We start from the raw sequence: 21,637 nt of genomic DNA, 5'->3' as shown, positions 1-21,637 counted from the left end.
TTTAAGAGCTCAATTCTCCCCTAAAAGGCTTGGCTCCCCATATGTATTCTTGTCTCTTGCCTAAAGAGGCCTGCCTCCCCTAGTTTTGTGAAGGAAACAGAAAAGGATGGATTTCAGATCAAAGAAGAACAGTGTTCTGCAAAGGCCAGCCATTAGTGGGCAGCAGCTGCTGGCTTCCAAATATTCAGGCAGGATGCTTGTCTGTTGGTGTGCATTCAGGCCACCTGATTGTTCTCCCATTAGGCTGTAGATGGGATTAGTGGTAAAGGAGGTCAGCGGCTACAAGGAAAATTGTATTGAGCAAAAGTGAGACATGAACTAGATCTTAATAGAAACAGGCAGGGGGATCAACAGCAAAACCTGCAGGCAGAGTCTGTGTTGGCTGCTGAAGAGTTTTGGTGAGGCAGTAGAAAGAAGGGGATTCAAAGCATTGAAAATATGGACAGAGGATGGAATGAAAAGGGAAACTGAGACCTAACTACTGGACCTAACACAGCAAAGTAATAAAGCTAAAGAAAATGTCATTAATTGGAGGGGGAGTGAGAGAGTGCAAGCAAGCAATGATGTACATACTACACTAATGTATGAAATTAAAAAAAAGTTTAATTAAAAACAAAAACAATAAAGCCAAATTTTAAAACATGAGTTAAAGGAAATCATTGTCCAAACAATTTTGATTCTTTTATCAAAGTAAGTCCTTTTGTGAGTTTAAATTAGAGCTCTTAATGGTGACTCAGAAAGTGTGGTCTTCAAACCTATTGAAACCTAAGTCAGGAGCCAGAGGATACAGTGTAAGGAAGGACTTGTAGATGAGCAAGGAAAGAATTTAGAAGAGTCCTGAGAGACACCTTTTTTCTTTGTGTCATTATAATGACATTATAGTTCACTGTTTGTGTGAAACCCTGAACCAAACAAAACAAGAGGAGAATCAAAAATGTGTAGAAACCCAGCACCTGTTCTTAAACAGTCTCAAGACCAGTCTTACTGCATCACTCACATCTGCTGAGGACCAATTATGCACAGGCAAGATCATGCATAGGGCTATGGAGGATGATACTAAGACCATTGCAAATCTGCACTTCTCAGGCTAAAAAGGCTTCTCATCTAACCTTGTAGACAATGGGTATTAAAAAAGATTAGGAAGTTGTGCAAAAAATTAAGTCGCATTATCAGTGCATATTAACATATTACTGGTCACCATGACTCAGCAATTCCACTTCTGAGTTTGTGTGCAGATCAGAAACTGTGTTCCACTAATTTAACTGGAGGCATGTGCAACAGTAAGATACTATTTGTAAAAAGACAATACTAGAAGCGATGTAAATGTCTACTGATAGTAGAATACATAAATTGTACCTATTCATTCAAAGACAAAATGCCATGATCATGAAAAATGCATGAACCACATGGACAGACCCTGAGTTAGAAACAATGATAGAAATAAGCATATAAGTCACTGCTATTGCCTATTTTAATTATATATACTTTGAAAATATATAGAACAATGTGGGTACTTACTCACTGAAATGACCAAAAAGTATAAAAACACACAAATCAATACAATATATATAGTTAAGCATAAAAAGCTTCAACACTTATTCCAGAAGTATCTGTGGGAAAGGAAGTAGAATGGATCTGAGAAGGGCAATAATAAGGTCAGCTCTAAATCCCAGTGACAACAAAATAATTTTCATGAATTTCAAATGATAAGTGAACAGGTACTTAGGATCTAATCTCCACATTTTTTGTATTTGTAAAATGATATTGAAAAAATATAAAGTGGTTATAAAATTATAGATGTGAAATCCAAATTTCAAATTTTACCACAGCCAGGAGAGCAACTGCAGAGTATAACCTGTGTTGAAATGTGTCCACTGGAGTGAGGGTGCAACAGGTCAGAGTATGTCCCTGCTGAAGCATATGATTAGATTCTAGATATGTGGGTTCAATGCTGCAAAGTCTTTTAGATGTCAAGCACTTGAATAAGTATGTTAGCCTCTCCTAGTAATCCCAGAATTTGAGATATTAAAGCTTGAGTTAAAAGTCAATGTTGATTCCATGGTAACTTCTAGGTCAAGACACCCTGGTCTACAGAGTAAACCTGTCTCAAAAACAGGCAGATAAAGGCAAAGGAAGAACAGAGGATACCCCTATATTAATGACAAATGGGCTTTTTGTGACAACACTCTAAGAACCTAGAAGACAGTGTGTTAAGTGAAAAGTCCACAGAGAACTGGTTCCTCATAATGCCATTCACAACAGGTATCAAAAAATAATCAAGCTCATAAACAGAGGGCAGAATGGTGGCTACCAGGGATTGGGAGAGGAGAATGGAGGATTCTTCAATGGCTATAAATATCAAGTTTCATTTATGCAGAATGACTGAGTTCTAGAAGTTCTACAACATGCTCACCAAGTGCCTAGGTCAGTAAATGGTTTTGTGTACTTTAAACTATGTCAAGAGGGTAGATCTCATCTTAAATGTTCTTACTCCAAAACCTACAGAACATTCTTTGTAGCTTATTGATAAGGTATACATCAAAATGTATGTATTAAGCAAGTGCAAATTTTGGTATGTAATTTATATTTCAGTAAGCTTGGCAAAAGAAATGAGACAGATTCTCAGTCATTTTATAGAAAGTATATTTTCAGTACGATGTAGGAGACACATTTGAAGAAGTGACTTCTAGGCAGAAGCAGTGTCCAATGAATTACACTTTTTGACACTGTGATAAGTCAACTGAATGAAATGAAGTTGTGGAGTAAAGAGCTATTTTGGCTCACAGTTGCAGAGGCTTCAGTCTAGTAGGCTAGTTCAATTGTTTTGAGACCTGTATTGAGGCAAAAAGTACAGCAGGACAGAGGGTGTGGTGAATGAATAAGTCATTCATTTCCTAGTGGACCACAAGGAGGATAAGCAAGAGGCTGGGGGCAGGGTATATACATTAGGGCATGTGCCCGGGTCTGAATGCATACAATGAGGCCCCTCTTCTAACATCCCTTCACCTTCTAATGAACCATCCATTTATAAATCTATGAATGGATAAGTACACTGATAAGGAAAGATTCCTCATGATTCAGTCACTTCTCAAAAGCACCAAAAGCTAGAGGCCATGCCTTCATGATAGCATATAAGCCACTCAGGGAGAAGCCTCATGCAATCACAACACTGTCAAAAGCTGAGATGGTGTTTTTAAGAGAATCAGCCTGGACGAAGTTCCCAGTGCACCCTTGTCCAAGGGTCACTTCACAACCTGAGGGATACATCTGTTTTAATTTGCCTTCAACGTTTTAAATGTTAGAAAGTGTGAAAACAAATGAAAAAGTTTATTTTATGGCACATGAAAACTGTTTGAAATTTGATTCTTTTTATAGTGAGTTTTGATTGGCATCCAATGATTCCCATTGGTCTCTGTTATCTGTAGCTATCTTTATGAAATGAACTGGGGCAGCTGAATTGCTGCAATAGAGACACCAGAGCCAGCAAAGCCTGACTTCTTTACTGTCTAGAGAATAGTTTTTTTGACTTCTACTCTAGTCTGCTAAAGTTTTCCCTTAAGGTGGCTCATTATTGGAGCATTAAACTTTGGAAACTAAAACCATCTGTGTGTGTGTGTGTGTTTGTGTGTGTGTGTGTGTGTGTGTGTGTGTGTGTGTGTGTGTGTGTGTGCCCACACACATGCACATGTGTGTACATGTATGCCAAAGCTAGAGAAAAAACTCAAATGCCATTCTTCATGCTCGACCAATACTTTTTGTTTGTTTGTATTTTAAAACAGGTTCTCCCATTTACTTTTTTATATATTTTTTTATTTTAATTGTTTTTCATTTTTCATACCAACCACAATTCCCCCTCCCTCCTGTCCTCCTTCCACCCTCTGCTTTTCCCCCACCCCACTTCCTATCCACTCACAGAGGGTAAGGCCTGCCATGGAGAGTCAACAAAGCCTGGCATATCAAGTTGAGGCAGGGCCAGGCCCCTCCCAGCAGCATCAAGGCTGAGCAAACTGGCTTTCCTCCACTTACTTTTAAATACCCAAGTAATCTAGGACACCTAGCCAGTGAGCCCCAAGAATTCTCCTTTATCAGCCTCTCTTCCATTGGGCTTATATGTGCACAGTACCCTGCTAGCTATTTATGTGGGTTATGGACATCAAACCCAAGTTTTTGTTCTTGCAGTGTAAGTACTTTGCCAAGTGAACCATCTCTGGAACCCTACAGATATCTCTAATGCCCCTTAGTGGGGGTGATTTCTCTTTATCCTCACATCCTGATGAGGAAACTGGTCTTCAAAGGGATGTTGAGCAAGGGTAATGTGAATGGTGAGTGCTGTATCTTGAGATGGAGTTTTAATAAGCACAGGTGGAAATCTGTTAGTTAAAACAACCCTTTTCCTTTTAGGCTGTTGCCAGCCCCCAGTGTGATATGGAATCCCCAGCATCCTGGCATTCAGCTCTTGAGTCCCTTACCCAAACAGAAGCTTGGTCTCTGAGTGGTGAGGAGCCTAGTAATAATCTGAAGACTGGGAATCAAGCCACAGTGTGAAAAGCTATGACTGAGGGGTTTCACTGGATTTGGTGATTACTCGAACGACTTACTTCGGGCAAAGTAAAATCAGGCTCTTCAAGCAAACAACAGAAAATTGAAAAACAGATCAATGGGAACAGGGCTGGTTCATTTCCAGAGACTTTACCGGATACAGTTACTAGACACTAAACAATGCATTTACAGCTTAGAGCTGGGCCTCCATGTCCTGCTCTAGCTGTACATACTTTAGAGTATGTTCCCGGCTGAGCATATGGCTACTGGCTCTTCAGTAGAAAAGAGGTCTCTGCTTCTATTCAAATGTCTGCAGCTTTGAGTTTGCATAATTTTCTAGGCAAAATGTTACCGCTCCCCTTCACTTTGGCTATTAGTTCTGCTAGTAGAACAAAGGATCAGAGATTTATGCCAATTAGAGTGGGATTTACAAAGGGAGTTAGCAAGACAGTAGAGTCTAGCCAATTTGCTGAAGGAATCTGTAGCCTTTCCTACTTTGCAGCCTCTCTTTGACAGGCCAGGCACATTCTTACCTCTCCCTGTTTGCTCAGACTGTGCCATCTACCTGCAATGACTTAGCCCCTTGTCTCTGCATAACCAAGAAGCCCTTTGTAACTTTCTGCCTTTCATCACTTGGTTAATGTCCAATGGCAAGTACAATTTGCCTTACATCTTCCTTTTTAATTAGTCCCTAATTCTTTCAAGCTTTCATTGTCTTCTTTTTCAAACATACTGTGAATTAAAATTCAGGGATGGGTCTTCTTTAGGTTAGGAGGGGGTGAGCACAGAGGGGCACTCATCAATATATACTAAGTCATTAGCATCCCAACACTTTCTTACAAACCGTAGTGGTTCCTTATTGGTCAAACCTTACAGATTTCTAGTATCTTCCTCTATTTGATCTCACAGTCTTTGCTCTTATGTTGTCTGTCTTGAACATTTCTCTGAGCTTCAGCATCCTCATTTGCTCATGGACGATGATCCTATCTACACTGCCAGATGCTGGGGTGTTCCAATGAAGTCACATTTGATAAAGTGCCTCATGGCAGTATTGGGCCCATAGAAAAGGAGAGGTGTATGCAAACTGGCTGTAAATCTTGGCTAGATTCTTGAAGATTAGGCTGAAATATCCCAGGTGCTTTGCTGCCTGTTCCCAGAAGTAACTGAGATTTTTCAAGAGAAATTCTACCATTCTTGCCTTAAATGTCTTTTTTTTTTTTTTTTTTACTCTGAGAGGTTGCCTAGCCCTCTGTAGTCCCTGTAAAAGATCAGCTAAATAACAGCCAATTGGTTCCAAATTTTTATATTAGTAAGAAAAATCAAATACAATACTGAAGATGTGGCAAAGAAGCTTTTCCTTCTGATTCTTTGTCTGAGCCAAGAGAAAAAGAGTTCCCCTTCAGGTGTTATTTTGGAGGGCAAACAACCTTTCATAAAAGTGGTGGACCAAAGGGCCCAAGTGCTCTAGCATCCACAGGCATCCCATCACCTCAAGAGCCTCTGCCTGAGACCACAATAGGCACTCTGGCATGTCAATCAACCAGTGTATCCTCAGCCTTAAGTAATAAGAATAGTCATATTTTGTTGTGAATTAGGCTAGACTAGATGGCTTCTGTCAAGTTTGCCAGGGAAATGTTGAAATAACGACATTTGAAGTGGCAATAGAAAAAAGAACAATAAAGGTAAGCAAACCACAGACCTCCATGCTGGGCATTGTCTTGTCTCCCCCATGAATATTCCCCAGCAGATATACAGTGTAGAACTGGACAGATTCTCACAGGAGGGATCAGAAACCACTCCCCAAGTGGTTCTCATTCACTAGCTGCCCTGTTGTACCCTTATGTCATTCTGCTGATATTTTGTATTCATACACACAACCCTGCTCAGAGAGAAGATACAACTAGTTTGATTCCAACCCAACCACCAGACACATAATTACCAACTACTACATCCTAATCCTTAAATGACAGAAATCCTGGGGGTATATAATTGATTTTATAAAAATCCCAGGGCTATGGGCCAGACCAGTCATAAAGATCACAACACAGTTCTGATTCTTGTGACTCACAGGATTATTCATTCATTCAATAATTCATTTACCCAATAAGTATACATAGCTAAATTCTGTTAGTACAAAAGTGATAAATATAATTAACACTCAAAAGATATAATGTAGAAACATCTTTCCTAATAGGAACTTAACTTAATCTCCCATTTTGTATGTATGTGCATGCATACATGTGAGTGTGCCTGTGTGTGTGCATGTGCATGTGTGCATGCGTGTGTGTGTGTGTGTGTGTGTGTGTGTGTGTGTGTATGTGTGTGTGTTGTGAAGTCCTCACATCCTTATGCTTGCTTATCTCCTGGCTTAGGAGCCAGAGCCCCCTGATAACTAGTGTATGTATACTTACTCCCATCACTCTACCCTGAGATCTCCTTAAAGGGAAAGCATTGCTTTAACATTTTCATCTTCTAAGCTCCGACAGAATGTGACATACATTGCACCCACGAAGTGTTTTAAATAAAAACTATTAAACATATAATTTTTTTCAAATCAAGATGAAAATCAACAGTACCACAATGTTAGCCTCTTTGTCCATGGTCATCATTAAGCTACAACGAGGTTAACAATGAATTCACAGAATTCAAGCATCCTGTTTCATTAGTAAGGTTCAATGGCAAGGGGAAGAACCCTTGTCCCCAAATCTACTCCTTATTCTCACAATTCCAAAAGAATATATAACTTTTGAATTCTATTTGCATTCTGTGAATTTAAAACACTAATTGGCCTTAGTACACCAATTAGGTATAAAGTCTTTTCAACCCTGAAATGGAAACAGACAGAGCATGCTGGTAAAGATACTAGGCCTTCTTCCTGTTCTAAACATCCCAAAACTCTGTATTATTCCCCATATAAGAGAAACTCATATTTAATTAAAATTTAAAAACAGTAGTAGGTTATTTCCCTCAAGTTCCTTTAGGAAACAAGAGGACTGGCAATATACTGTATTGTTTTTGGAGTATCTTGGATTCCCTGACCAACAATTCAGAGAGGTGGCCCATGCCTGTCTGGCACAAGGCTTTTCTTCTTTTTCTCCTTCTTTCTCCTTCTTTTTCCTTCTTCTTCTTCTTCTTCTTCATTTTCTTCTTCTTCTTCTTCTTCTTCTTCTTCTTCTTCTTCTTCTTCTTCTTCTTCTTCCTCTTCCTCTTCCTCCTCCTCCTTCTTCTTCTTTTCCTTATTTGATAAATTATGGCTTCTGAGAGAACATCATCATTATTTAAAACCAAGATCTAAATATGTAACTAGTTTTAGAAAGCTTATAAAACAGTAGGATTCCATGTGGCCCTTTCAAATAAACTTAGTGTTGTTTACCCCACACCACCTGATTTACTCTCCAATCTTTCTTTCCCACTTAAATCTTACCCCTTAAGTTATTCCTCTTCTTCACTTTATACTAGTATTCTCTATCTTATTCCTCCTTTAGCTCTTCCTCCTCCTCTCCTCCTCCAATGATCTCTTTATGATTTTCTAACTTCTTTTTTTGTTGTTATTTATTATATTTGTGTTTTAATTTTACACATCAGCCATGATTTCCCCTGTCCTTCCCCTTCCTGTCCCCCCCCCCACCCTCCCCCCAGCCCCTACCCTCCATTCCCATCTCCTCCAGGGCCAAGACTCCCCTGGGGATTCATTTAAACCTGGTGGATTCAGTACAGGCAGGTCCAGTCCCCTCCTTCCAGGCTGAGCATGTGTCCCTGTGTAAGCCCAAGGTTCCAAACAGCCAGCTCATGCACTAAGGACAGGTCTGGGTCCCACTGCCTGGATGCCTCCCAAACAGTTCAAGCTATTCAACTGTCTCACTTATCGAGAGGGCCTGATCCAGCTGGGGGCTCCACAGCCTTTGGTTCATAATACATGTGCTTCCATTTGTTTGGCTATTTGTCCCTGCGTATTGGTGAAATTATTTAGGCCACTCCATGTAGTTAAAAGGGAGGTTTATTTTGTCGGCTATCTTACAAATGAAGGGGTAGGTTGCAGGGTCTGGCAAAGGTATAGTGCAGTCTGGCGGTGTTCTCTAGAGAACTCTGCTCGGTCTACCTCCAGCATCCAGCGTCCAGCGTCCCAGCACCAAGAGAGCGACCTCCTCTTGATCCCCAGTCTTCAGCTCCCTCCTCAGCCACGCCTTGTGGGCGTGATCATTACCGAAGCCTCAATGGGGGTTGGAACTTCCAGGCCAATGCTGGGATGGCTATCCAATACATCTCCCCCTTTTGTCTAAATAAGAAAGTTCTAACCTAATACAAGACTATATACAAAGAGATGGTTATCAAATATTGTCCAGGAGTAATGAGGGATAATGACTTAGATAAGTTGGAATTACAATAAGTGTAAACAATATCAAGCAAAAAACACATAGTAAAATCCAGGGAAGTCTAGGGCATGGGTAGGTGGCATGTTACAAGGATCATTCCAAAAGGTGTCCTATCCTAATCCACTACACCTGTGCTTTTTCCAATCTTTGTCTCAACAATTCACACTCTTATAGTTCCTTCTCTTTCTCGACAACTGGACTCCTGGAGCTCTACCTGGGGCCTGGCTGAGGATCTCTGCATCCACTTCCATCAGTTATTGGATGAGAGTTCCAGCTCAACTGGTAGGGTGTTTGGTCATCTGATCACCAGACTAGGTCAGATCAGGCTTTCTCTCGACCATTGCCAGCAGTCTATAGAGGATGTATCATTGTGGATTTCTGGGGACCTCTCCAGCACTCTGCCTATTCCTGTTCTCATGTGGTCATCATTTATCATGGTCTGTTATTCCTTGTTCTTCCTTTCTGTTCTTAATCCAGGTGGGATCTCCTGCTTCCCTAAGCTTTCTTTCCCTCAAACCTTGCCCTTCATTACTCCCACTGTTGTCCAGGTTGTACATGTAGATCTCATCCCTTTGTCTGTCATTGGGCAATTCCTGTGTCTTTCTTAGTGTCCCATTTTCTAGGTAGCCTCCCTGGAGTTGTGTAGCAGTCTAGTTATCCTCCTATGAGTGAGTACATACCATGTTTGTCCTTCTGGGTCTGGGTTACCTCACTCAGGATGATTTTTTCTAGATCCATCCATTTGCCTGCAAACCTCATGATGTCATTGTTTTTCTCTGCTGAGTAGTACTCCATTGTGTATATGTACCACATTTTCTTTATCCATTCTTCAGTGGAAGGGCATCTAGGTTGTTTCCAGGTTCTGGCTATTACAAACAATGCTGATATGAACATAGCTGAGCAAATGCTCTTGTGGTATGTTTGAGCATTCCTTGGGTATATGCCTAAGAGTGCTACAGCTGGGTCTTGGGGGAGATGGATTCCCAATTTTCTAAGGAAGCACCATATTGATTTCCAACATGGCTGTACAAGGTTGTATTCCCACCATCAGTGGAGGAGAGTTCCCCTTGCTCCACATCCTCTCCAGCATAAGCTGTCTTCTCTGGTTTTGATCTTAGCCATTCTGACAGGTGTAAGGTGGTATCTAAGAGTCATTTTGCTTTGCATTTCCCAGATAACTAGGGATGTTGAGCAATTCCTTAAATGTATTTCAGCCATTTGAACTTCCTCTGTGGAGAATTCTCTGTTTAGTTCTATAGCCCATTTCTTAATTGGACTGTTGGGCATTTTGATGTCTAATTTCTTGAGTTCTTTATATATTCTGGATATCAGCCCTCTGTCATATGTGGGGTTAGTGAAGACCTTTTCCCATTCTGAGGCTGTCACTTTGTCTTGTTGACCATGTCCTTTGCTCTGCAAAAAGCTTCTCATCTTCAACAGGTCCTATTGATTGATGGTTTCTCTCAGTGTCTGTGCTACTGGTGTTATATTTAGAAAGTGATCTCCAGTGCCAATGATTCAAGACTACTTCCTACTTTCTCTTCTATCAGGTTCAGAGTAACTGGATTTATGTTGAGGTCTTTGGATCTACTTGGACTTAAGTTTTGTGTGGTACTCTAAGTTGTATATACAAATCTAAAACTCCAAAGTTAAACCTGCATGTAACAGAAACATGTGTTGTTTGCTTGTAGGGTCTAGGTTACCTCACTCAGCATATTTTCCATGTCTGCACATTTGCTTGCTTCATTTCAGTGACAGGTCTTGGTAAAATCAAGCCAGTACTGATCTAGGAGCCTCTTTGCTGATGATAAGAATTCAAAAGTGACCAGGCGGTGGTGGTACATGCCTTTAATCCCAGCACTTGGGAGGCAGAGCCAGTTGGATCTCTATGAGTTCAAGGCCAGCCTGGGCTACAGAGGAGATCTAGGATAGGCACCAAAACTACACAGAGAAACCCTGTCTTTATAACAACAACAAAATTCAAAAGTGCCAGAAACTGTTATGCAGCTTCCAAAGTAGACAAGTCCTATCCAGCTATGAGCCCTGTACAGTACAATAATTAATGGTCTATCAAGATATTCTCATTTGTTCAAGGGTGGCACAAATATCTTAACTGCAATCAACATCTCTCTAAATAGATTTAAGGACTACAAACTAGAAGGGAACTCATGCCTAATTCTTTAAAGTTGGCCAAAAACTCTTGGCTGGAGAAGTCACAGGCAAACAGCAAAGGAGAATTTACTACTTTGAGTTTGCTAAGTTGATATAGTAGTCAACTGCCTTATAAATATTTAATTTTATGCCTATAGATTACACTTCTTTTTGCAGTGAATGGAGGTAAATACAGAGAATACAACTGATCAAAGTGAAGAACATTGGGGACTATGGAACGTTCATCCCCAAATGGGACATCTATGTTACACACACACACACACACACACACACACACACACACACACACTTCGGTTCTCAGGAAACATCCTTGAAGAGGAGAGTAGAAATGGACTTAGACTATTGAGATTTAGTGTCTTCTAAACATGGAAGGGCTATTGAACTCATGAACTCTCAACAGCTGTGGTAGTCTAAACAAATACGTGCACAAAATCAAGCTGGTTGACAATCCAGCATGACTAGAGGAAGGACTCACAGCCCCACCACTAGATAAGGAAATACAAGGCAGTAGACAAGGTGCTAGTAGAGGGAGAGTCAATTTTCTTCAGTGATATGGCTCCTGATAGGTTGCCTATTCATTGGTGGACAGCTTTATGCCCATAGACATACAAGCAGCATCAAGTGGACCCATTGAATTATGTTTTTAAAAATTAAAAGGAAAAAGCAGAATACATGAAGTTGGGAGAGATGTGTGTAGGGGGATCTCAGAAAATTAGAGGAGAGGATCAAGGGCTGGCTATGATCAAAACACACTGTGTTGAAGTATGCAGTTCTCAAATAATAAGTAAAAATTTTAAAGCAAGAACTAAAAATTGGTTGTTTGTTTTCATAAATGCTTCTAAGACCCATCTTAATTTCATTAGACAAGTATGTTTTCCACTCCCCACCTCTTTATATGAAATAAACATGCTGCATATTTGAAGTATCTTTATAAGCAAGACAGAAGAGGTACCAAAGCTCTGCTCTATCCTCATAGAAAGGAAGGATGACAGAACACAGTCTCATCCTTTCAGTAAGTACTTTTGTTCTGAGGTCAGTCTCCCTTCATACTCATGTAACAAGCTGAACCCCACATAAAGGGCAAATTATTGACACTTAAGATTATGAGGACATGACATTTAAACTGCATCCTTAGTCCAGAGAATACCAGGCCATTGACGGGTTAGTGTGCATATGGTATTGTTCAAAGCCATGCCCAACAGAATCATGCAATAAGTTCAAATTGGTCTCACAAAAAAGCATGCAGGATACCTTAGGCTATGAGCTAAAGATGAGCAAAATAGGAAAGCTTATTGACAAAAGAAGAGAAAGAATGGCAAAATTTGGGGACACTGGCCAACATTCTAGGGCCATGTCAGACTTGAACTGGAAAATCAATGAATTCTGGCTTGAATGCTGTCAGGAGGCAGCTTTTACAGCCTCTTAAATGCAGGTGCTTCTGTAGAACTTACAGCCAAAACCCAACCTTTGTACTGAGTCACATTAGGGAAAGTCATACAAAGACAAAAGCTTTCTGTTTTATGCCTAATGAGTAAGTGAAAGATGGGGGATAATTTGAGAAAGTCAGCTCATGTACCAAAATCTTCAAACAAATGTTGAAGTGAAGGATAGAAGTGTTCCTAGTATTTTATTCACTTCCTGGAATTCCTGACAAAAAATATGAATCTTTGATACAGTATTCTGTGTTCCAAAGCAGAGTGATTTGTCCATCTTACTTATTTAAGTAATAGGATGAAGTTGTGATTTTTTTTTTCTGAATTGTTCATTTGAATAATATCTGGCAATACTAGGTACTATCAATTTTTTTTTCCTGAGCAACAAACTCAAACCATATAACAGAAAAGTTACATTATAGCACAAGTCCAATGTAAAAATTAGTCATGGATGTATTCTATTTCCTATCTTGGTTGACCTGTGGCAGTTCTGTATAGGGATTGGTATCTGACTGTTCAATTCTGACCAGAGTGGAAGGCTAAGTCCAAGTTGGACATTGAGGAGATACTTACAGATGAATGCCAAATCTCTCAGATACATTATAGACTTAATTTTCTATGCTGTTGAGTTTGAGGTAAAGGGAATGGATGCTTCCTTGTCTTTAAATTCTGTTAGAAATTTCACTGGTCAATTAGGAGACTAGCCTCTGTGATTGTGTCAGTAGTGGGTATAAATATAAACATTTGGTGTTGGTTAGTGAGTGTAAATATAAACATTTCCATTTCATAGATGAGGAAACTCTGGAACTGAGAAGAAATTATTTCTTATTGTATTCCCCAAGAAAATACTGAGTCTACAGGTGAAGGAGAACTGAGGTCTTCAGTCTTTTCTCTACCACAGTAAAGAAGTACTCACGTCATGATGTGGGTCTCTACTCCTGCCTCCACCAACGCTCCATCCACAAAGAGAGGCAGCAGTGTAAAACCATATTTGTTCCAGGAGTGGCCTTCATCAAAACTCACCCTGAGACAGAAACAAATACATGGAAGACACAGCTGAAAATAAAGTCACAATCTTTGACCACCATATTTTAGATTATTAAAGTTTTCTCTGTATGTTGCTATCTGGCAATTTGGATTTTCAATCCTTAATCAACAACATCTCCTTATATTATAAGATTTGATCAAAATTGCTTTTCCCAGAACAGACATGTGACAGGACCTGTAGAAATATTTCAGCACATTAGAATTGAGGAAACACACACACACACACACACACACACACACACACACACACACACACACAGAGAGAGAGAGAGAGAGAGAGAGAGAGAGAGAGAGAGAGAGAGAGAGAGAGGCAGGCAGGCTGGCATGTGTGTCCAGGAGGGCTCAGAGGATGGAGTGTCACAATTCAAATACTAAAACTGAAGTTTTAATTTACAGCACAATCAATTCAGCCCTTGGAATTTCTGACACAGATAAATTGAGTAATGTGGGTGTGCCCTTTAGGAAGGGTGTGTGTGTCTTTTAGATCAAACTTCAAAAAAAGCAATTTCCTATTTGCTCGGAATGGATATTGGGACTATTCCACCTTCCAATGTCACCTTAAAAGGCTTGTAGGCATAGCTAGTAATTGTCTGAGCTGCTATGAGATGTCCTGTTCTATCTTTTGTCCAAGGATAAGACAGGCCTGGTCCTTTGTTGATGCAGACCATGCACTTCTTTAAAGAATACTTCTACTGATTCCATGTGTTTGCTTCCTTCTCTTTCTTGATAATATCAAGTACCTCTCTACATCTTGATTTAAGCAGAGGACACTGCGCAAAGATGTGTGCTTGGCTTTTTCATCCTCTAAGATCCTTCTTGTCCTTTCAGGTTCCTAAATCTTCTGTAGACACAAAATTTAATTCTTTGAACCTCCTCCTATATGTGGGCCTTCTCCTATATTCAGGTACTCAGGACTTTAAGCTCTCAGAGGTTAGGGAACATGATCTTTTTATTCTCTGAAAGACCTCTTGACACCTCATATATGAATCTTTGTTACATGCTTCTTCCTTTATATTATATATCATTTCAGAAAATGTGTTTGAGTCTTATTAAACTGTGAACTTTTTGAGGTCAAGGACTCTTCCATTCATCTTCATAGCCCCAGTACTTATCAGGGCTATGGAAGTGTTAAATGGATAGATGCATGAAAAATGAAAGGAAAATGCAAGGCCCTCTTTAGTCCATACACTCAGTTTTTTCAGTATGATTTTAATTGACTTCTATACACTGGTTCTAGGAATCACCTTTTTCATTAACAACAGAAACCTGCTCCATCCCTTCTCTGTTTACTTCTTAATCTCACTATTCTACTGTTAACTCTCCTCTGTGTCCTTCGGGTTAAGGTTTTAGGATTTTTCTTTTTGAAGCCTGTTTGTTGATATGACTTTAAACAGATTGGTTGTTGTTTTCACAGAATAATGCCAACCTGAGTTCAAGGCTTCACCAAGAATTACCTCCCTGATAAAGATGAGCTAGCAACATGTGCAGAGCCAGCTTCAATGAGTGCCTGCATCTCAAGATGAGAGGTGCCCTCTTCTCATACATTCACCAACAGGACATAGGGCAGCTATTTTTACTTTATACAGAGAAGACACCATGAGGCAGATGATGAGGTCACATCATACTCTCAAAATCAAGATAGAAGCTTCAAGACAAAGCTAAGTGCAAATGGAGAGAGAAACTAGACAAGACTGAAGCACTGCTATGTGGAATAATCTCCAGTGAAGAATCTCTTGCACCGGCCAGAGCGAAGAATGGCATCAGCACATACCCAAAGATAAGCCCAGAAAGGACAGGCAGCCTATGCAAGTGGAGTTCAAGGATGTCATAATGGAAGCAAGCACAGAGTCTCCAGGGACAAAGTGAGGATGGAGTCCAATGACACTCATTTATGATCCAGGGGATTCTTGGAAGGCCACAATTGTGCCATGTGGGTGTTTCTTGAGAAGAGTGATTTCTAACAGTTATAAGGAATACAAGTCCTGAAAGAAACTCTAGAAAACACAATAAAAAATCTTAATATCTTTGCTACAAGATGTTGGGCCTAGACTGTGAATCAGTGATGGTTCGGACTTTGTAAATACTCTGAGATAACTGCATTGAATGTCATCACCAAGGGATTCTCATTTGCTTCCTCATATCAATAGCTCATTAATGTCCATGCCAAAGAAAATGGGGATTCCATATTAAGTCTATAGGTGAAATTGAAACCAATGAGATTGCCAATATTTAAGAAGAAAGTAAAATTCTGAGTGACTTCCAAATAATGGCAACACAGGAAATAAGACAGAAAATGAAATAAATTCTCCTGATCCAACAGTTCATGTTTATTGTGTGGCTGCGCTAGCTGTGTCCTCAGTCATAACTCTACAGAAATATTTCCAGAGAGGAGAGTGAAGGAAAGGCCCTATCATCAGTGGAATTTATAGGTAATTTGAGGAGAAAAACAATATACCAATGAACTGATACAAAAACAAGAATTAGAAATGAATCATGATAATGTAAAGTGATTTGCTAATGACTAAAAGTACTACTTTTTTTTACCCTAGGAAGTGGTATAAATGGAGATCTGAAATGACAATAAAGAAGAAGATATGCAGATATGGAAGTGAGGGATATGACAGAGGAAACATCTCATGTGAAAAATGTCTGCTCTCCAGACAGAAAGATGGTCAATCGCTACAGCGGAATGGAAAGCAGAAGTAGCCGACAGGACTGAATGCAGTAAGAGAGGACTTTGTTTCCAGATGAGATATGAGAGATAAAAAACAAATTTTACATCTGTGTGGTGAATAGGTTGTCAGAACTCAAAGTAGATGCAAGTAGATGAATGGCAAGACCACATAAGAAATGGACTTGGCTAAGAGTTACCATGGAGAACAGACACATAATTAAAAAGATTTGAGATATTTTTAGTGGTGAAGTCAGTAGGATTTGGTAATGAGATATATACAGTCTGAATAAACATAAATAAATTATGGAAGATATTGTTGGTGATCTTTCAACAATCAAAAGAGAAAAAATGGGGAGTTCAGAAGACACAGCAATTTGGTTTACTGTTTTCAGTTTTGGTCCATTCTTAGATTCTTTTTATTTTCTTTATTATTATGTGTTTTAAATTTTATACATCAGCCATGGGTTCCCTTGTCCTCCCCCCTCCCGCCCCCATCCCCACCTTCCCCCCAGCCCCTCTCCTCCATTCCCATGTCCTCCAGGATCAAGGCACCCCTGGGGATTCATTTAAACCTGGTGGATTCAGTACAGGCAGGTCCAGTCCCCTCCTTCCAGACTGAGCAAAGTGTCCTTGTGTAAGCCCAAGGTTTCAAACAGCCAGCTCATGCACTAAGGACAGATCCTGGTCCCACAGACTGGGTGCCTCCCAAGCAGATCAAGCTATTCAATTGTCTCACCATTCTTAGATTCTTTATAGTTTCCATGTTGTGTCATCATCAAAAAGAACTTTGGATAGACTGATCTGTCTTTCTGAGCAGGGATGTGTTTTATAAGGTAGGGTCAACTTAAAAGTGGGATAGTTAGAGACTGGAGAGATGTCTCATTACTTAAGACCACTGGCTGCTCTTCCATAAGACACCATTTCAATTCCCAGCATCTAAAGGTACCAGGCACACATATGGAACATAGACATATATGTAGGCAAAATATCCATACACATAAAATGAAACAATATAATATAAAAATAGGTAGGATGTGGAAGAGAAGAGAAAAAAGCTGAAGAAATGTTAAGATTAACTAGTGAAATAATGAGTTCAGGAAAAAAGGATCTGCATTCTTTGTCAATCACAAGTTAAGTATTATCCAACAATGGTAACACTACAAAAGCTGAACAAGCCACCAACTCTAATAAGTGTCTATAGACTGCATGCACAAGGAAGGAAACAATACTTCTGTAGTATCTTAAATACTATATTCAATTTCAATCATAATTTCCCTTTTTTAAAGACCTGTCAGTTAGTGTGATTTAAGGTGAAAGACAAATTGGCCTGGAGACAGATTATATGAATTTTATACAATATGGTTAGTAAAAGAAAAAAGAAGATGGAGACTAAATTAATTACCATCTCATTTTAACTTATTCTTTAGTAAGGAGATTTCCACATATTAAAAAGAATTCCCTGGTTATTCACTACAAAAACAACATAATGTCCATGAATAAATTTAGGAAGAATATAGTTAGATACATAGACCTATCAGTTTCTAAAACTATAGAAAGAATAAGAAAACAATTTTCCATTCCAGTGATGCTACTAAAAAGAGTAGTCTAATGTTTGCATACAGAATATAAATTCTCATGCACATTGCTTTGTTAAATAGTGTATCCCAGCTCCTGTAGTAGTGCTGGATGTATATAATAAGCAATCAATGAATACATACAGGGCAAATGAACAAACTGGTAATTTTTCTTGAGTTGCATATTTATATATTTATGGAAACAGAATGGCTAGAAAAAGAATTATCTGGATGTCCTTCCAATTACACAATTCTAAAATTGTATGTACCTGGATTCAATGTGCAAAAATACTAAGTCAATTCATTGTTGCTCAGTGTTAAGAACATTTTCCTCATAACAACTAAAGCCATGTCAGAAGATGAGTAGTCTCTAGCTTGAGTATTTACTAAGCAGTTTTTACTGTTTTATTACCCTGGCATGTTGTAGCCCTTAAGGTGTCACAAAATGGTCTGCTATACAAGATATTATGCTAGACTATATGACCTCTTGGATCTTTTTCTAGTCTGTGTATCTCTGATTGTATAGTATTGACATAAGAGGAAGAATAGAATATTCCAAAAATAGTCAAAGTTTTTCCTACAAGATCAGCACAGCGTTAGAAGCAGACTAGTTAATGCTAATTAGCTTTCCTTCCTTGAGTAAGGCAGAATGCTTCCCTTTATTTTACCATAAATGCAAGAGGTGTGGTGTGCTGGACAACAGAATGTTCTTCAGAGCAACACATACAATGTTCCTTTTCAGAGGTGTGCACTGTTTAGAACTATTGTTCTCATAGGAATGTTTGTCTGAACAAAACAAGGTACTAGTGACCACAACCATGTACAGATGAACAACAGAACTCAGAAGGCCAGGTAATGTTTCCCTTTCTTGTTCCAAGAACATTGAAGGGAAATAGGACAGTCTGTCAGTGTTCAGTAAATCATCACACCTTCACCCTCCTGTGAGTTAGACACCCCATCCATTGCGAGTTTTCACTGTAAGACTGATTTCAGTAGGACACTATTGCTCTTTTCCCTCTAATATTGCTAAGACACAGTGGCGATACTAGAGGGAGGGCTTACCTGAAATAGCACTTAGACTCTAGTCTCTGTTCCTCCAAAGTTACATGGTCACAGACAGATGGCTCAGTCTGTATGCTGTCTTGTCTTCATGCCTATCCAGCTACCTATCCTTTCAATGTTTAGGGAACAACATGCCTTGCTAGCCTTGCTAAAGCTTCTCCAGCTTTTCAATTATGACTCCTATTTTCTCTGCAAAGCAATGTAGCTATTATTTAAGTCTGAGAACCTTTGCACCCTTGGGTAAGGCTGGGCAAGCTAATGTTTTTCACTTATGCATATATTCATACATACATCTATATGCACAATAATGTCAGTCTGAGGTCCATAAGAGAAAATGATAATGAACTGACTACTTAATCTTAATCTTTCTTCCTCTTAAAATATGCTATTTCTTTTAGCATTGGAGTTTGTAGTTTAATTAGAATCTACTAGTAAGGAAGGAACTGTATTTGAGTTTTAAAAGCTTGAAAGAGGCAAAAATTCGTCAACCATTTTATAAGAAAACATTGATGATAATGACATGGTCAAATCCTTACAAAATACTCCCATAGCCTTCAAGAAAACACAAAGGACAATTTCTGAATGAATTTGTATTTTTTATAGTAATTTCTCACACACATTCAATAGCTGACATTTAACCACACACAAGTGCAAATTATTCCTTTTCTCCCAAGAACTGGATTGATGGACGGGAGTAAATAGAAATCTTCATCCCTGTCTAAGTTTAGGAAACATCACTATCAACATCCTTTAAATGCAGATAATACTATCTTAGAAGCCTAGTTTAAAAACAATATTTAATTTTTTAAGTTAGAAAAGGTTAACAAATCGTATCATTTTACGAGAGGAAATTCAATAAGAATATAATTATTTTGCATGTATTTTATTTTTTTAAAAAAGAAAAATTTGACATGTGGTATTTATACAATGCATGTGATGGTTGATTCATTTATATACTAGATAATGGCTAATGGCGAACTCAGTGTAATTAGCATATCCACCACAGTAGACTTCTACCATTTATTTATGGTGAATACATTCAGTTTTCTACAGTTAGTGTATAATGTTACTATTAATGCTACATTCAACAGGATAATCTCAAATTTTCATTGAAGATTTTAAGTAATAATGGTTGTTCCTGACTACAGATTCTTAAGTGGATTATCTGTAATTTTTTCTAAATTAGGTTATTTTCCTCCAAGATCTCCAAGAGAAGTTGTTCCTTTGAGAGTAAGTGTGTCTCTGGACAGAAACATTTACAGCTCAAACTGAATGTTCAAATGCAAGGAAGGCTAACTCTTTGTTTTTAATTGAAAATAGATTATTTTCTCATAGAATATATCCTGATTGTAGTTTTCCCTCCCTCTAATCCTCCCAGTTTCTCCCCACCACCCTATCTGTATCCATTCTCTTTCTGTCTCTCATTAGAAAAGAATATGCTTCTAAGAGAAAACAATCAAACAAGTTTTGTGAGAGTTGAAATCCTCTCTAATTTCTTGGTACCATGCTCTTCTTGCACACCATATAGGCTTACTTTCTCTTCCTCCATCAAAAAGAAAACAACAAATCCTTCCTTTCTTCCTCTCCTCAGAACAAGGAAAGCTCTCTGCAAGAAGCTATCAAAAGCAATAAGAAGCATACAGACCTAATTCCGTAATCAAGGATAAAGGGGGGCATGAGACAGTCAAGTGTAGGATATAGTTGCTACTTTCTTCTCCCAAAACTTGAAGGGAAGGGATTAGCTAATCTGTTTGTGTATAGGGAATTTATCAACCCTTTTTAGATGGCTCCTAAAACATAATGATGGAGTCAAGAAGCAGTGTGTCATTGGATTAAAAATAAATGAGTTTTTAGACTTAACTTTCTTCTTTGTTGGTACAAGTACTACTCACTTCTTACCAGGCAACTTTTGCTTCCACAGATTTAAAAAAAAAATGAGTTCTTTTCAATCCTGCACCCTTTTACATGTCCCCATCCTTGGGTCCAAATCAGTTTTCTGAGTACTCTGTACATCTCTGAATTTTAGCCTCAGATCAGAGTTTTCACTTTGACCAGCTTGCTTCACACCACTTCTGCCTGTAACTCCTAGCATCCTTCCTCCAAGCATCCATCATCTCCGTCTGCTGCAATTAGACCATTGCCCAGTATCACAGTCAGCATCTTGTAACAGACATTGCTTTGGATTATTCTAAAGTCTTTGTGCTGACTCTTATCTCCCAGGGTGCTGGAAGCATGTTACAAACCTCTGTGCATTCCTCACAGTACCTAAAACAGTAGCTAACACACAGGACCTCTGTTGGTGCTTCCTATTAATACCTGTGCACTAACACTTTGAGTAAAGTGTGTGATATAGTTGTATTTTAAAGTTATATTTATTTTGGTAATTTAAAAAAGAACCACATATTTAATGTTGAGCTGAATTACTCATTGTAGCAATTTATAACAGTGCCTGAAATGTAACATTCCTTTAACAAATCCAGACTACTATTTAGTAGGAAATGGATAATAAATAAATACATCAGGAATTTTCACAAGTTTACCCTTAAGCTAGTACAGAAATTTTCTTGGAAGAAACTCCTTATATCCTTAAAGATTATTTATACACTCTACTTCTAAAGTAATATGGTAGGATATGTAACTATTCTACCTTGGGTGAATGAGGCTCTACGAGACTACCAACATTTTAGAATGTTTCAACCTAAAACTGACACTTTTATATTGTTTGAAACAGACAAACTGATAAAAGTCTTTATCAAGGTGGCT

At 38.8% G+C, this 21,637-nt stretch overlaps 1 protein-coding gene across 1 annotated transcript in view; it reads right to left on the bottom strand.

The window, feature by feature from the left end:
- The window catches only part of Sorcs3 (sortilin related VPS10 domain containing receptor 3), a 624,861-nt gene that overhangs the window by 71,550 nt on the left and 531,674 nt on the right, over positions 1 to 21,637 (bottom strand). The window contains 1 exon segment of the mRNA XM_036172085.1: positions 13,434 to 13,541. Within this exon segment, the coding sequence (XP_036027978.1) occupies positions 13,434 to 13,541 (108 nt within the window).

This window comes from Onychomys torridus, chromosome 1, assembly GCF_903995425.1.
Source record: "Onychomys torridus chromosome 1, mOncTor1.1, whole genome shotgun sequence".
NCBI lineage: Eukaryota > Metazoa > Chordata > Mammalia > Rodentia > Cricetidae > Onychomys > Onychomys torridus.
The sequence above is the reverse complement of the archived record's forward strand: the minus strand, read 5'-3'. Positions and strand labels throughout refer to the sequence as shown.